Raw genomic sequence first — 17,138 nt, 5'->3', positions numbered from 1 at the left:
GGCACCGACATCACTGGCCTGCAAAGCAGTACCTTTTCATTTTCCAAATCTTCTAAAAGCTATTAATATCTTATGGTTGTAAATTAATTTCACATGATTTATTGTCTACAATAATGGAAAAAACATAGATAGATACCCACAAAATTTAGGGCATTGATAGTCAACCCGTCCGCTTGAGCTTAAGCTGTAGATGCCTTTCTAGAGTAAACAATGTACATGGGATCAGATCGTCCAGGGTTGGGAGATATGTCCACAGCCTGTAGGCAGATGCAAATAAGTCAGGCAACTCCACAGTACCACCAACATAAGGATACACCATGGAAAGAACCAAAAAAGGATTGCTCCTCATGACACTCTCACAGAAAAAGAACGCTTTCATTAAATAAAGTGGAAATTACCGAAAAAAAATCTTAAACTTCTAAAATTTTTGCAATTCTATCCTAAACTAAAAAAATTATCAATTAAACTCTGTGTTCTTTATATTTGTCTAATTACAATGACTTAACAAAAATGCCATGTGAGTCGTCTTTCACTCCAATTAACTCAATTTAAGCCCTAATTAAGTCTAATTAAATGTCCAAATTCTCAATTTACAAATAAAAAAAAAAACAGTTTGTTTTTTACATCAATTGGCAACATTTTGAGTTGCATGCTGGGTGAGGACTAATATCTGACTGCATATGTTGGCCTGGTCAAGCTCTTCACCAAATGCATCCCTTCCTGCTCTCCCATCTCTTCCACCTCTTCCTTTGGACTGATCTTCCAATCATTTTATTTTTTATTATTTCAATTAATTAGACTTAACTAGGCTTAGTTGGGTTAATTAGTGGGTGAAGGATGTTTGAAGTGGCGTTTCGATTAGCTCATTAATGGCCTTGTTGATGGTAGAATGTAATTGGACAAATATAAAAAATATAGAGTCTAATTGGTAATTTTGTTTTAACTTTAGGGTAGAATTGCAAAAATTTTTTAAGTTCAGGTTTTCTTTCTTTCCTTAAAATAAAACCAAAAAAGGAAATTGCTTACCTGAGGAGGTTCAAATCCTCCAGCATAATGGAAATATGATCCAACAATCAAAGCGTGGTCAGCATCTCCAGTTGATGTCCATATAGAGATTGCTTTTGTCCAAAAGCAACGATTAGAAAAGCTGACATACAAAGGCAATTCCCCAAGTTAGAAATGGTAGGATAAGGGGAGTTGGGGGTAGGAGGTATCTGAGGAGGAGAATGAGTTCAATATAATTTCTGCATTTAGTGTTCCTCAATTCAACCAAACCTGAATTCTCAACTCCACATTCCTCTTCTAATAACCAAAAAATGCCCTACAAGCTATAGTGTAGTTCTTTTTTACTTTGTTTGATTGACATTTGTGTGGTTCGAATTCTGTTTTAAGCATTTTGAAAATGATAACTAAATATTTTTGTTGAAATCTTTTGAAAGGTCAAGGAATTGCTTCATGGAAACAACCATACATTAAACAGATGACAAGAGGTTGGCAATGAAAAATAATTTCTTCTAATAAATTGCAAGTGGACAAAAGTTCTCAGTTCTCACCTCATTATAGCCTGCCCGCCAGGCTTAAGTATCCGGCGCATCTCCTTGAAAATATCAAGAGGCTTTGTTAGGTAATCCACACTGACCTGCAAAAAGTTTCAGAAAGAGTGAAAAAGGGGAAGTCTAACCATGCTGCACTATACTTATATTCAAATCTTAATTTTTATAAACAACAATCAAATATCCAAGAGTGGGGAAAAAAATGCACATACCACATTAGTTATGACATCAAAGGAATTATCTTCAAATGGAAGTTCAGGATTCAAATTTAAGTCTTGAACTATGTACTCAGTCAGAACCTATAGGAAAAATAACTCAATCAACATATTGTTTTGATCAATAGAAATATCATACGTAAAGATGCAATGAGAATTTGTTGAGTAGCGACTACCACTCTGGGCAGAAAAGTAAAAAAAGAAAAGAAAAAAAAAGATGACTTTTCAATTACTATATTCTTTCTCTCATTGTCAGCACATAACATCACAATATAAAGGACTAGGACTCCATTGTTGAAGTCATAAGCCCTCAACAGGGTGAAAAAAAAATAATATGGGAATCATTTTTATAATGCTCATAAAACCAGTTGCAATTATGCAATAAGATCCTTAATCAACAGTTATCATATTCTACTGTAATAGCAAAAATATGCAGTAACTGGCAACAATTTGCAGTCTTGGAAAGTATATTTTAAGGTCATTGTTTAAAAATAATTGGCTAAGAAAATAACTAAAAACGTACAAGAATCGGATCTTACTGGATTCTGCTTGAGTTCATCTTCGTTCATGCCCAGTCCAACTATTCTATCTTGCTTGTATCCTTGTGGAAAATGACTGACCTACATATAAATGCCAGGAACTTGACTCTGTTAACACAAATATTCAACAAATAATGAGGCAGGAAACAAATTAGAAAAGTCTTACCCAACTGCTACACATGTCCAAAATGCTAACTCCTGGAGTATTGCTGGGGGGGAAAACCTCTGAGTAGTACTTTGTCAGTGCAGCAATGGCTGGGTCATCAATGTGCGTCACAAATCGAGGAGCTTCATAGAACAATGAGTCTGGTGACCTTAAATTGTCAATTTTTGAATTTTAGATTTAAAAATTACAAAATCAGTTCTCAAGATGAATATAGGGTGATTGAAAATCAAACAGATTGAAGCTGCTTGGAGTTGGAGAAACTAAACAACAGTTAGCTAAAACAAACTCTACTCAGTTCAACTGCACCATTAAGTCTGATTTTAACAGATTATGCCATAACATATGCAACAATATATTCCCCTCGAGGATAAATTATAGCATGGGAAGCTGAAGGGACAAAACTGATAATTCTTTAAGTGAAGCAATTGTAATCAACCTAACCCAAGATTGTCCTAAATTTGCTTCTTTTAACCATAACAATTCAGTGAAAACAATGCACATCAACTTTCAGTAGACGGTCGTGAACTAAAGGCATCCATGTATACAACAAAGTCATAGGCCAAGAAAAAACCTAAAGGAAAATATAATGAACATAGAATTTAATGAAAACATAAAATGTAGAATAGAGCATTTACTCATCAAACCGCTGGAAATCCTCCTCCTTGAAGGGAAACTGCTCTGGCCATTCAACATTCTTCAACGCCTATGAAGTTGAAGGAAAGATAGAAAATTGAAAATGACATTTAGCATCCAAAATAAGCACATTTTTAAGTAAGAAACGGGATTCATCACAATTTCTAAAGAAGATCAGGAATCCAGAGTAAACATGAAATCAATTAAAGGGAAAATACTCCAGGATATACAGTAAACAAAGCAGGTTCTTTTACAAACAAGTTCTTCCTGTTAGCTGCTTATAGTATCTTTTCCATATTGAAGGAGTGATAAAATCAGTTTCTTTGCATATTTGCAAAACAGCTTTCTAGCCGCATTTGATCAAAATTTCCGACAGAATGGAAATATATTTTTCAACTAAAAGAAAAGGAAGTACAATAGAGTTATGGATTAACCTGAAGATCGCTATCCAATCACTCAATCTATCAAATTCCTTGGAAGTTAGAATCAAACCAACCACAGATTGACTAGTTATTCCACTTAAGGTAATTGGAGATTGTAAACAACCACTGGAAACCTTGGCTTCTACCCATTATGAAAAAAACTCGAAATTGGAGCAATCCACAAGCTAAAACAACACAATCAATCAAAATCCTTAAACCCCATCGCATTAAAAAATTCAAAGTCCAAGAAAACCCAGAAACCAAATTCAAGAAAAGAATCGTAAATGAATATGAAGGCATAAATAAGGCTGAAAACTCACCTCTTCAACAACACCCTTTTGCCTTGCAGAAGCAATGAAATATTTGCTTCCACCAGCAGAAGCCTTACTCATAAACTGTAACCAAATTGAAGCTCCCAGTCCAAGTGCCCTCCTACGAGGTACTCTAAATCCACTGTTCCATTTCCTATTTGCTTTTGCGGTGAGACGAGAGAAAGAAGGATAAACAGTAGCAAGAATAGGTAGCCTCGGCTGCAGTTTGAGACATATAAGATTGGCCATCTTCGATATTTCACTCGCATTATATATATATATATATATATATATATATATATATATATATATAATGGGAGAATGGGTTATGGTTCTCTCGCTTTCAGATGACACCGTTTGTATGGCTCGCATTCGCCACTCGGTTTTGCTTTTGTGAAGCACGAGCCGTTTGCGTGGCGGTGGCGACTTTCTCTTGTTAAAATTTAAAAATATATAAATATTAATTATATTTTTATTAATTATTTAACTATATCTATCTACTATTAAATTATTAATTATATACAAAATATATATTTAAATATTAAACACATTATTATATCATTAAAATTTAAAAACTATATATATAATAATATTATTTACTATTATAAATTACTAATTTTTATACTTAAGATTTAATTTTTATATATATTTATTTTAAATAAAAATAGTTTTATATACATATAAATACCTACTATTACTTTAATCATATCAATAATGTTAATATTTACCTATATATTGCTCTCTATTTATTTATTTATTTATTTTAAAAACATATATCGCTCTATATTTATTAATAATATGTACTAAATACTAAATATTATTTTTTATTAAAATATCAAATAATATTATATATTATTTAAATTTCAACTTTTAAATGTCTATTTAGTATTAAAATTAGAGAGATAAAACTACTTGAACGAAAAAGCATAATTGTAGATATTATTGAAAAAATAATTGAAAAAATTATTTTAAAATTTATTAAATTTAATTTTAAATTATTTTTTAATATTTTTTAACTAAAATATTTAAAAAAAATTTTAAAAGCAGTTTCAATAACAACTCAAGCCCGATCAGTGTGGCAGATGAAGAATGAAGAAGACACAGCATTTTTAAAAGCCAGTGTGTCCCCATTATCTCTAATTTGTGATCTGCCAACCGATGAAGATCCAAACCCTTCTTCATCTTGCACAAATATGAAATCATCAGTATTTTTAAATGCCCAGTAAACCAGAATAACCACCACCCTAAGAAGAAGGCAACAATGATTTTATCTGTTACATTTTTAGCCATTAACAAGATTATCATCACGATTTCATCATGGGCTACAATGCCAAGAACCACCAGGAGATCATCGCGTAGAAAATAAAGTAACAGCCATGCAGCCATCATGATTATGAACGTGATCAGTGAAACAGGGACAGGGTGCCATAGCAAGGTGAGGAACAGGATGAACTGTTTGATAATTACGTTGTTATAGCAAAAGAATGTCACGTTTGTTCAACAGATTCACTAAATGTAGCAGGAATGTTGAAAGATGATAACTAGATCATTTCCCACCATGGTCTTACTGTGCCAAAGCTCGATTCTGTTTACCAATTCGTGCAATTCAGCTGGTATTGTTCCATATGTTGGCATTTCCTGATAAGCTATAAGATACAGATAGGGGAAAAAGAAGACCTGAGGAAACGCCAATGAGGTGGGAGAAGAGAGTGGACATAACGGTTCTTTAAAGGTAACGAAAGAGAGTGAAATAATGAAATTTACAGCAGAATGTCACTCATAGATACAGGATGATGATGGAGTAAAATGCCTTTATAGTGTATTAGAAGCACAAGATTCTGTTTCTTATTGAGACAAACAAACAAAACTAACAAAGATCTCTAATTTATACAATCGTTTCCTAGTAAAAATCATTTTCACAAAGAGAATGTTTCCCTTTGAGATAAATGACTGAATCGGAATGTTAAACAAGTTAGGCGATACCAAACTGCCAAATTTCAGAACATAGGATGATGATTATGCAATTTCTTAACAATTACACGAGTGAACATATAAAAGAAAGAACGTTCAACCCTGAACATATCAAAATAAAAACCCCAACTAATCTCATGGATCTCGCTATCTAAAAGGTAAAATATTAAAGCACTCTCTTCATTCTACATCTGAAAAAACAGAAAAACAGGGAACAGGCGTTGTGCAGGGATTTTAATGGATGTCATGATTTGATATCTGTGATGCAAAGTGATATATTTTTGGTTAATGAAAACACCACGGTTTTCCAAATACAAACATATCAAAGGGGGCTAAACAAGCTTCTTGTTCAATTATGCACTGGGCAACCAAAAGCACCATCACCATGACAAGGTTGTTCTAATTATTTTTTCAAGCAATGGTATACTTAATTGATAAAATCTATCAAACCTGTGCCACCTGCACGATAGAACAAAAAGGGGGAGAAAATGGAAGGAACTCCAGAAAAAAGTAAAATGATTGCAGCGGTTTTCACTGATTGGGTGGCAGAACCTCTCCTCTAAGCACCTTCCAAGGACCAGAGTAGAACTTTGGCTTCATGAGAGGAACTGCTTCACCTGGATGATCTTCCCAGTACTTCTCCTGCTCAATACCGCAAGAACAATTCTTCACTTAGATCCCAGAAACTTGCAGCCCCAAACAAGGAACACAAGAATTCAAATGACTTTTAGACCACCAAAATTAAGACAATCCCATTTAGTTGGATTATGTGATAGAAATGATGTTTGCATCCAATGTGTAGACAGATAAGAAAAGGTGGTTGATGAGGGCTCACAAAAACCCAATAAAATCCATGAGTGAGAAAAAATAAACTATGATGATTAAGAACAAGACATTCATAACTCAAAGAGAAAAAATGATCAGCCAACAAGCTTTGGTGGTTTTAGCAAAGCTCACAGAACTAGGGCTTTTTTTCTTCCTTCCTTTTAGAACCTACACGCAATATTTTGGAAGCAGGGGCAGATTTTTAAGACTGAGCTTCTTATAATTCAAGATGAAACATGTTAATCTTCTATCACGGAAACAAACAACAGCCATTGGAGTTCTTAACAACCATAGCATAAAAAATTGATAAAAACCCATAAAACAAATTTAGCTATATCCTTATCTACCAGCTTGTCCACGAAGAACCCCAGGATGTAATACTAAGCAAATAATTCTAACAGCCAAAGCCAGAATTGAAACATAGTAAAAACTAACGAAAAAGCTGATGGGAAAATAGTGACGGGAGTGTTACCTTGTAGAGTTGCTCAGTGATGGCAGCGCCAATGACCCCGGTGTAGAAAGCGGCTACATAAATAGTGACCAGAGGAGTAAACGATTTGGGTTTCTTGTATGGCTCTATCATATCCCAAAGAATCGTTCTTTCCCACTTGGTGTATAGATAGTCCGCGTATTTTCTCCATAGATAGCTCGCCATTTCTGCTCCCTCTGCTAGCTCTTCCTGCTCATCCGCGAATTGGGAATTCACTGTTTGCAAGGTTAAAGGATAACTCAGCCAATATTGACTATTTTAACTTTCATAAATTTAATTTATGAACTTAAATATATTTAATATCAATAGTTAATTTTCATTTTATTTATTAATTTTAATTTATTATTAAAAAATTTTTAACATATAATAATAAAATTTTAAATTAAAATGTTTCATTAAATTATAATGTAATGTTTATAAATATAGTGTTAATATTTTCCAATAGAATTTTATAAAATAAATTATTATGATAATACTGATATTTTTTAATAGGTATAAATTAAATTAATTTTTAAATATTATTCATCATAAATTCTGTTAATATTGAAAAATTTTAATATTATTTTTTTCATATTATTTTAAATATTTTTTCTTTTCTTCCTCACTTGATCACGGAATTTAACAAAACATAACCGATCCGAGTCCGAGAAAAAGAAAGAGAAACCTCATAGAGATAACTTGAACTAGTTGTGATAAACTTTGTCAAACATAACATGCCAGTACAAAAGCAATGAGGACGTGAAATTTCATTTCCACTGGAGTTTTTTAAGTTACAACATCACCGGCCGAAGAAGAATGACAAAGAATGAAAGTAGGATGACAACTTTTGCTTAGATTCTTCTAAAAAAGAGTGAAAATATACAGAATAGCAGTGGATACCTAACAACTGAGTTTCATTAGGCAACCAACATACAGCATGACTCATGTTATATAGACAAATGCTTAAATCAAGAGTAATATGTTCATGCTGATCCTGCTGACTTGTCTGTTGGAGTTGACACAGATTCAAGAGTAAGTTCTCCAACTCCTTTCGGTGGATCATTGCTGCATTGGGCTGTGCTATGCATTGCAATGGCATCTTTTATTTTTTGAAACTGCAGATAGTTTGGACAAGAACCACATGTAAATAGCAGTCAATATCAGTAGCAAACAGAAATTGATCATCTTATCTAACTGTACGCCTCAACTGTCTAAAGGTTTTAATAGTTGTCAATTAATTGAAATGCACTCAAACCTTACGCCACGACAAATTTCTCAAAAAAATAATTAAAAAAAAAATGCTATTGCAAAATCCTTTCTTGATTGCATGGGTTTTAATACTCCTTTCAATTGCAGCTATCAGAGCTTGCATTAGCGCGAGCGTTTCAAATTTTCAATTTAATTAGGGGTTGTGAGATAAATACACAGATTCTGACAATCAATTCAATCTCAACAAACTGGATTTCACACCTCCCCCACTTCAAGGCGAAGCAATCAATACAGGAGAAAGGGAAAAGATTTTGCATTTTCTGATGGTGATATATATTTTTTTTTCTCCCAAAACCAATATACATGGAGAAGTGTTGCTTTTACGGTTTAGAAACAGGTTTTGAGAATTGACAAATGAAGATGAATATCAAATGTTTGAAAAAAAAATAGCAGCAGAAAATGCCAACCTTAGCGAGCGAACATGAAAAGGATTCCAATTGTCCAAGAGCACCACGATAGAAGTGGAAGTAAGGAAGCACTTTAACATTCAAACTTTTGCACATGGGCTTGTTTTCATCAAAATTCACTTTGAGGAATAAAATATCAGGATGTTCTTCAGCTGTCCTGCAGAGCTGTCCAACCCATCACAAGAAAAAATCAGCAAGAGACACTAGGAAAACTTTCAAGCAGTACAACATTTAACTGTTTTCTTACATTTCTCTTTTCTCTTGACAAATAGCACTTCCTTTTCAGGTTTCTGGAAACACCCACCCACCACCAAAAAAGGGCCCAGCCAGGAGTGGGGTGATGTCCATTACAACATCATGCATTAATATCATGCCAATATGAACAATAAAATGTATAAACAAGATCAGTCCATGATATCCTGAACCACACTCATTCTGTTTCACATTAACATTAACTCTCTGAGCTTATTTGCATGCTATAATCATATAATAGAAAGAACACCAAATATGCCTTTCTAATCCATTCAAAACCACCCAATCAATTTCAATAAAAAAAAATCAGCAATGGAAATAAACAAAGGTCTAAAGAATTGGTGATCCAGTGCTTTATAATATTATTTCTAATCAAAGGTTGTCAAAGAAGAATAAAACAGAAAAAAAAAAAGGGACAATGCAGTGGCTATCATCATCACATTTAGAATTTTCAAATATATCCTGCAACTGCTCCTTAGATAGTGTACATCCATGTGGATAGAACAAATATTCTAATTTACTTTAAGGTACTTACTCACAAGGGATGAATTCGCATACAGAATCACCATTAACAAAACCTCATAATCTCTGTTTTATCCACCCTGGAGTAGTCTGTGATTAAGTTGTGGATTCATCTCTCATCAAGTAATTTAATGTGGATAATGTTATACAAAATTTCAGCAAAAACTCAGCAATTCACATAACTGTACATCATTGCATATTTAAAGAGGAATGAGAAGTGGTGTCTTTCTTGCTGACTGGATTCTGTATAATTCTAGATATGAAGCACTAGCAGGATTGTATACTTTAAGTTTATAATAACCTAAATCACAAGCAGGCTAATAGCATTGTTGGCCTGCAGCAAGGCATTCTCAAAACAAAATGAGCTCTAAAAGCTGGTCAGCACAGAGATAGAAGTGTCAGTGACTTCTATTACTGTGATGTCCTTGTTACATAATACGACACCATGTGGCAATGACTAACTAGATCCCACGAGGGGCTAATTAAGGTGAACTCAGGTGCTTTTTCCCTCCCTAGGAGTGGGGTTTTGGAAGAAATACCACAGAAGACTTTATTAAAAACATAAAGCAAAGCTCTTTTTTATTATTTTTTTTTTTGGGTCAAAGTTAATGCATGAAATACAATAAAAAAAATGAAAAAGTAGAAAAAATAAAGAATGAAATGTCAAGTAACAAAGCATAATTACCTTGGGAAATAATGCCCTGCAAGAAGCACACCAAGTTCCATAAAATTCAACAATAACTAATCTGTCTCCTGCTTGACTTAAGGCACCCAAAAATTCTTGTGTAGAATGAATGTCAATCATATTTGGTCCTACATTCTTTTCCCACCATTTTGGCTGGTCAGTTTCAGCAATGGTTGCATGCACCTGCATAAAGTATTGAAGTTTAAGGATTATTAGCTATGGCCCACAGGGAAATCAACCAACATAAATTTATAGGCCAAGAAGCAAAACATAATAAAAAAAAATAATTTTAAATAATATCAAGCAATTCAAGTAACCTTTGAGAAAGCAACAATAATACTAAAGTACAATTTATGCATATGAAAAAAATTATTGTCTCAAACTTTGTTCTGACCATCTAAAGGATCAACAAAAGAACTTCATTGAAATATTCACCAATAAGAAACCAAAAGATTAAAACAATGAAATACCTAAAAGTACAAATTATGATTCTAGACAAAAGCAAATGCATTTCATTTTCATGAATAGTTATAAATAATGATTTGTTATAAGCAAAAATAATCCAAACTAAAGAATTTGACATGAAGAAATCATACTTATTGAGCCATAAGTCTTACTTTCCGAAGCACGTGTGTATACAGACATACAACTTGCTTTAAGGATATTTTGGTAGAAGATTACAAAATTATGATTAAATATTACCTTATAAGTTTTAACCTTTAAAGAGGTAATTACTAACTTAGTCCCCAAGGTTAGCATTCATAAATATTAATAAGGTGAAAAGTTAATCTAGTCTTTTTAGATATTCAAACAATATTAATGAAAATTAAAAGTTACAACTCAACTCAACTCAACTCAACTCAACTAAGCCTTTATCCCAAAAATTTGGGGTCGGCTATATAGATTTTCTTTCTCCACTCTAAACGATTTTGGATTAAATTCTCGGAAATATATAATGCTTCTAGGTCATGTTGTACTACTCTCCTCCAGGTCAGTTTAGGTCTACCCCTTCATTTTTTTCTATCATCTAACCTAATATGCTCTACTTGTCTAATTGGAGCCTCCGTATGTCTATATTTCACATGACCAAACCACCTCAATCTCTCTTCTCTCAACTTATCCTCAATTGACACCACTCCTACCTTTTCTCTAATACTCTTGTTACGGACTTTATCTAGTCTAGTATGGCCACTCATCCACCTTAACATTCTCATCTCCGCAACTCTTATCTTAGACACATACGACTCTTTTAATGCCCAACACTCACTACCATATAACATGGCCGGTCGTATGATTGTACGGTAAAATTTCCTTTTCAACTTATTGGGAATCTTGCGATCACATAAAACTGCCGTGGCACATCTCCACTTCAACTATCCGGCTTTAATCCTATGACTAACATCCTCTTCACATCCCCCATCTACTTGAAAGACTGAGCCGAGATACTTAAAGTGATTATTTTGGGACAATACCACTCCATCCAAACTAACTCCTTCCCTATCACCAATTCGGCCTTCACTGAACTTGCAATGCATGTATTCTGTTTTCGTTCTACTTAACTTAAAACCCTTTGACTCTAAAGTACTTCTCCAAAGCTCTAGCTTTCTATTGACTCTTTCTCGCGTCTCATTTATCAGAACTATATCATCCGCAGACATCATGCACCAAGGGATACTCTCTTGTATATGTTTCGTCAATTCATCTAAAACTAATATAAAAAGGTAAGGGCTTACAGCCGAACCTTGGTGTAATCCAACTGAGATAGGAAAATCACTTGTGTCCCCTCCCACTGTGCGCACAATAGTAGTTGCTCCTTCATACATATCTTTTAACACTTGTATGTACCTAAAGATACTCTCTTTTGTTCTAACACTTTCCATAAGACATCTCTTAGAACACTATAAGAAGTCTTCTCCAAATCGATAAAAATCATGTGTAGATCTTTCTTCACATCTCTATATTTCTCCATCAAGCTTCTAATGAGAAAGATCGCTTCCATTGTTGAACGACCAGGCATGAAGCCAAATTAATTGGGAGAGATAGAAGTGTCATGACGTAGTCGATGTTCCACAACTCTCTCCCACAGCTTTATAGTATGGCTCATGAGTTTAATTCCCGTATAGTTTGAACAACTCTGTATGTCTTCCTTATTTTTAAAAAATGGTACTAAAATACTTCTCCTCCATTCATCAGGCATTTTCTTTGAGTTTAGAATCTTATTAAACAATTTAGTTAACCATGCTACTCCCACATCTCCCAAATACTTCCACACTTTAATTAGTATTCCATCAGGTCCACGGACTTTACCTACTTTCATTCTCTTAAGTGTTTCCTTTACTTCTAAAGATTTAATCCTTCTAGTATAATTTACATTCTTTTTTATTGCTCTATAGTCTATATTTACGCTATTACCATTTTGACTATTATTAAAAAGATCATCAAAATAATTTCTCTATCTTTCTTTAATGTCCTTGTCTTTCACCAACATTTTTCCTTCTTTATCTTTAATGCACCTAACTTGATTGAGATCTTGACATTTCTTTTCTCTCCTCCTTACTAATTTATAAATATCTTTCTTCCTTTCTTTAGTTCTAAGTTTCTCATACAACTTTTCAAAGGCTGCACTCTTGCTTGACTAACTGCAGTTTTATCTCTTTCTTTGCTATCTTGTACTGTTCATATGCCTCATTATTATTACATTTAGGTAATTTCTTATACCATTCCCTCTTTTTCTTCACTGCCTTTTGTACTTCTTCATTCCACTACCATCTCTCTTTTGAGGGTGGTCCATATCCTTTAGACTCTCCAAGTACTTTTCTAGCTATTTCTCTAATCTTTGATGCCATCTGTATCCACATATCATTGACCTCCACATCCAACTTCCATGCTTCGGACTCTAGAAGCTCATTTTTTAACTTCACTTGCTTTACTTCTTTCAACTCCTACCACTTTGTTCGAGCTACATTATTTCTTCTACCCTTGCTTGAATTGTTCTTAAACTTGACATCCAAGACCACTAATCAATGTTGGCTTGTTAAAGCCTTTCCCGGAATGACCTTACAATCATTGCATGGAGCTCTATTTGTCTTCCTGGTCAAGAGGAAATCAATTGGGCTTCTATGTTGCCCACTTTTGAAAGTCACTAAATGTCACTCTCTTTTTATAAGGTAGGTATTTGCTAGTATCAGGTCGTATGCCATAGCAAAATCCAGGATGCTTTTTCCCTTCTTATTTCGACTGTCAAAACCCAAACCTCCATGAACATTCTCATAACCTTGCCTAGCACTTTCTACACGTCCATTCAAATCTCCACCGATGAAAACATTCTCTTCATTTGGTATGCTTTGCATTAGATCATCCAAATCTTCCCAAAATCTTTGTTCACTCTCACTATCTAGTCCTATTTGTGAGGCATAAGCACTAACTATATTTATTATTTCTCCTTCTAGTACTAGCTTTACTAGTATAATTCTATCTCCTACTCTTTTCACAGCTATTACAGTATCTTTCAATGTCTTGTCTATGATTATGCCCACTCCGTTCATGTTTCTCTCCTTTATGGTAAAACACAGTTTGTACCCTGAATTACCCACTTCCTTGCTTTTCTCTCCTACCCATTTAGTCTCCTGAATGCAAGCAATATTCACCCTTCTCCTTTCAAGATATCCACAAGTTCCATTAATTTTCCTATAAGTGATCCAACATTCCAAGTACCAACCCTGATTCTCCTTATATCCTATTCTTTCCTAATTGATCTCCTTCTATGATATCTTCTATTGTTCTCTATGCTTATCTTGTGTTCTGTTCCACTATCTGTTCTACTATCTGTCCTATGGACTAACTTCTTTACCCACATCCGTCCATGATATGGGAACCCTTGCTCATTTAACACCACACCCGGGTGCCGGCATGGCACATCGCTTTTGGTGAACACCCTACACCCTTGTATACTACACCCAGGCTCCGATGTAGCGCGTCGTAAGTAGAAGACGCCCCAACGTTTATATCATTTGAATCCATATCATTTGAATCCATATCATAAGGCGTGACGAAATTTTTACGCTGGTTGTCACTTACCGCAACCCTCCTCCTTTATCCGAACTTGGGACCGGCTAAGCACAAACTACTTAGGCGAAGTTAAGATTAAAAGTTACAAATGTAATAATTATCTCTTGTTAACCTCGTATCAAACACACCCTAAGGATACAACGAGACACAATAAAAACCAAATGGCCAAAAGCCTTTTTAGGCCTTGACAATTACTCTTAGAGTCAAGTAAGCTTTTGTCAATTTTGTTGATCCATTTAAACTCCTAACAATTACTCTTAGAGTCAAATAGGCCCTTGTCAAGTTAGTTGATCCATTTAAACCCCTGAAAATTACTTTTAGAGTCAGAATATTAGAAAATTTAGATCAAAAGGTTTTAATCTCTATCACATGACTTACACGTGATGGACCGACGTCCATTTCTATTACATAGCTAAGAGCTAAACTCTCTACTACTCTCTCACTCTCTCTCTATATATTTTGAAGCTCCAAATCTATGGTAGTATGAAAAAGCTTTGCATTGATTAGAGATATTGACACGATCTTAATTTTACCAATAGAAGACAAATGATTGAAAATATGAATGTTGTGTACAATGTTATATGCCCCGTGCTGGATGCAGAAGAAGAGTTTCATGCAGAAAAGAGTTTCAGGCGCCATGCTAACTAACGTTTAATGAAGCACACGTTGCGTCAAAGAGTAAATTGACAATGATTTATTTGGCCTAAAGAGTAACTGTCACGGCTTAAAAGGTTAACTAAATTGACAAGGACTTTGCCAAACCAAATAAAGTGAGTCAAATATTAAGCCTATCCATAAGAATCAAGTAAATCTGGAAAATTGTATGGTTAAACCTGTCCAATGGCCCCAACAAAATTGCTTAGTATAAGGCAAAGCCAATGCAAATATTGAAGCATTCCACATTATTTCCACTGATTTGCCACAGAAATACTGTTAAAGAACTACCGCAAAAGGGATAAAATATCGGCAGCGTTCAACTACCAAAGCAGGAAAAGTCTCATGCTAATCCAACAAACTCGATTAGCATAAAAAAAACATCAATATACGAATCCTAAATATGAACAATAACACAATGAAAATAAAACGATTATAGGAGATGGGTATTCAAAAATTCACTCACAGCACAAAGAATCACAAAAAAATGGGATATTGACAAAACAATCTAACAGTTTAAACAAAAGGGTCCTCGTAATTTTCACTCAAATTCTGAAGAAACAAAGCGCTCAATAGAGGGCCAAAATGGGTACCTTAAAAGAAAGCAATTGCTTCCTGAGCGTGGGAGCAAAGCTAGAAACACCACCAGCAGAAGAATATACCAAAGGGTAAATCCTCTTATCTGAATTGTTGGCTGGGAGAGGCGGTTGGAGAGGAGGTTGGAGAGAATTCAAGGTAGAGGCGAAGGAGGTGAGCAAAGAAGAAGAGAAACGAGGTGAGTAAAAAGATGGTATTCGTAAAACGTCAGCCATTTAGAGATTGATTTAGAGAAGGGGGATCGCAGAGTAGCAGAAGAGATTGAACTACATGGGCTCAAAAGCAAAGAAGAAATGCCATAAAAGGAAGGAGAGGAAGTGAGGTCAGAAGGAGTCCCTTTGAGTGCGTGAATAAGACCAGTACCTCGCGGCCTACTCTACCTTCGACGTGTTTGTGTGAACCAGATCGTGCGAAGGAGATACTATTGGTTTTTCCGCTGATTCAACTGCAGCTGTGGTTATTTCTTTCTCTAGCGGTTGGCCGGTTGCGCGCCAATATTTAGGGCATGTTTGGATTACCTGTCGGATACAATTGATAGTTGATAACCGATAGCTGATGATAGCTGTTTTATATTAAGTGTTTGATAAAATTATATTTAGCTGTTGTTGTTAATATGTGAAATGACTAATAAGGTTATATATCATATAATTTATTTTATTATTTAAATAAATATAAAATTATAAATTTATTATATTATATTATTTATTTTATTATTAAATTAAATATATAATTATTAAATTAATATATTATATTATTTAAATATATATATATAATTATTAATCTTTTATATTATATCATTTATTTTATTATTAAAATAAGAAAATAATTATTTTTTTAAGATAATTAAATAATTTTAAAAATATAGATAAAATAATAAAATAATTATTATTGTTAATAGAAAAATTTATAATTAATTTTAAGTTTTTGGATATAAATAAATATTTTATATTTTATATTATTAATAAAAAATATTTTAACAAAGTTGAAATACATTAATTAAAATATTAAAATTATAAATAAAAAAATAAAAATATTAATAATATTAATTTTCAAGTTAAATAAAAAAGAATAATATGGTCAAAATAAAAAATAAAACCATATCAGCTATCAGCTCTAAAAAATAGAGCTGATACAAACTGCAGCTGATGGGTATCATATCAGTTGCCCATCAGCTATCAACTCTATTTTTTTTAGTTTACCAAACATCACAATTTACCTGTTTGGGTATCTATCAGCTATCAGCTGAACCCAACAGGTAAACCAAACACCCCCTTAGGTTCTGTTTGAGGTTTGGCGTTGGCTTTGGAATGGCTTTAATGGAATTTTATTTGTTCTAACTTTTAATATTTTTTCTTTTATAATTTCAAGCAATTTTATAATCCATTATTCATATCTATATCAAATTATCCAATTATCTAAATGAAAAAAAAAATAAATAGATTAAAAAATTAAAATAATAAATTCAATGTTTAAACTAATTAAAAATAGAAAAGAGTTTTGTTCAAAAATAATATAAACAAGTTGGTGTTATCCACTTATCAAAAAATAGATATTTGAAACTTACAAGTGTTTTAGATTAT

The 17,138-nt window shown here is 33.4% G+C and overlaps 3 protein-coding genes across 3 annotated transcripts; all 3 read right to left on the bottom strand.

The window, feature by feature from the left end:
• Positions 1–14: 14 nt before the first annotated feature.
• LOC110639597 (uncharacterized) lies at positions 15–4,122 on the bottom strand. Its single transcript, XM_021790611.2, has 8 exons — positions 3,849–4,122; positions 3,109–3,176; positions 2,474–2,621; positions 2,308–2,388; positions 1,766–1,852; positions 1,554–1,639; positions 1,027–1,147; positions 15–257 (listed from the first exon to the last, which is right to left on the bottom strand). The coding sequence occupies exons 1-8, from the start codon at positions 4,086–4,088 to the stop codon at positions 180–182; spliced, it is 909 nt and encodes a 302-aa protein (XP_021646303.2). The 5' UTR covers positions 4,089–4,122; the 3' UTR covers positions 15–179.
• Positions 4,123–6,060: 1,938 nt separating this feature from the next.
• On the bottom strand, positions 6,061–7,397 carry LOC110639599 (uncharacterized protein At4g29660). Its single transcript, XM_021790616.2, has 2 exons — positions 7,108–7,397; positions 6,061–6,452 (listed from the first exon to the last, which is right to left on the bottom strand). The coding sequence occupies exons 1-2, from the start codon at positions 7,288–7,290 to the stop codon at positions 6,342–6,344; spliced, it is 294 nt and encodes a 97-aa protein (XP_021646308.2). The 5' UTR covers positions 7,291–7,397; the 3' UTR covers positions 6,061–6,341.
• A 448-nt stretch (positions 7,398–7,845) lies between these two features.
• On the bottom strand, positions 7,846–16,056 carry LOC110639600 (thioredoxin-like 2, chloroplastic). The gene is made up of 4 exons (XM_021790618.2): positions 15,555–16,056; positions 10,240–10,422; positions 8,781–8,945; positions 7,846–8,219 (listed from the first exon to the last, which is right to left on the bottom strand). The coding sequence occupies exons 1-4, from the start codon at positions 15,771–15,773 to the stop codon at positions 8,088–8,090; spliced, it is 699 nt and encodes a 232-aa protein (XP_021646310.2). The 5' UTR covers positions 15,774–16,056; the 3' UTR covers positions 7,846–8,087.
• Between the last annotated feature and the right edge of the window lie 1,082 nt (positions 16,057–17,138).

The sequence above is a fragment of the Hevea brasiliensis genome, chromosome 4 (assembly GCF_030052815.1).
Source record: "Hevea brasiliensis isolate MT/VB/25A 57/8 chromosome 4, ASM3005281v1, whole genome shotgun sequence".
NCBI classification, from domain to species: Eukaryota; Viridiplantae; Streptophyta; class Magnoliopsida; order Malpighiales; family Euphorbiaceae; genus Hevea; species Hevea brasiliensis.
This window is presented reverse-complemented; position numbering and strand designations above follow the sequence as displayed.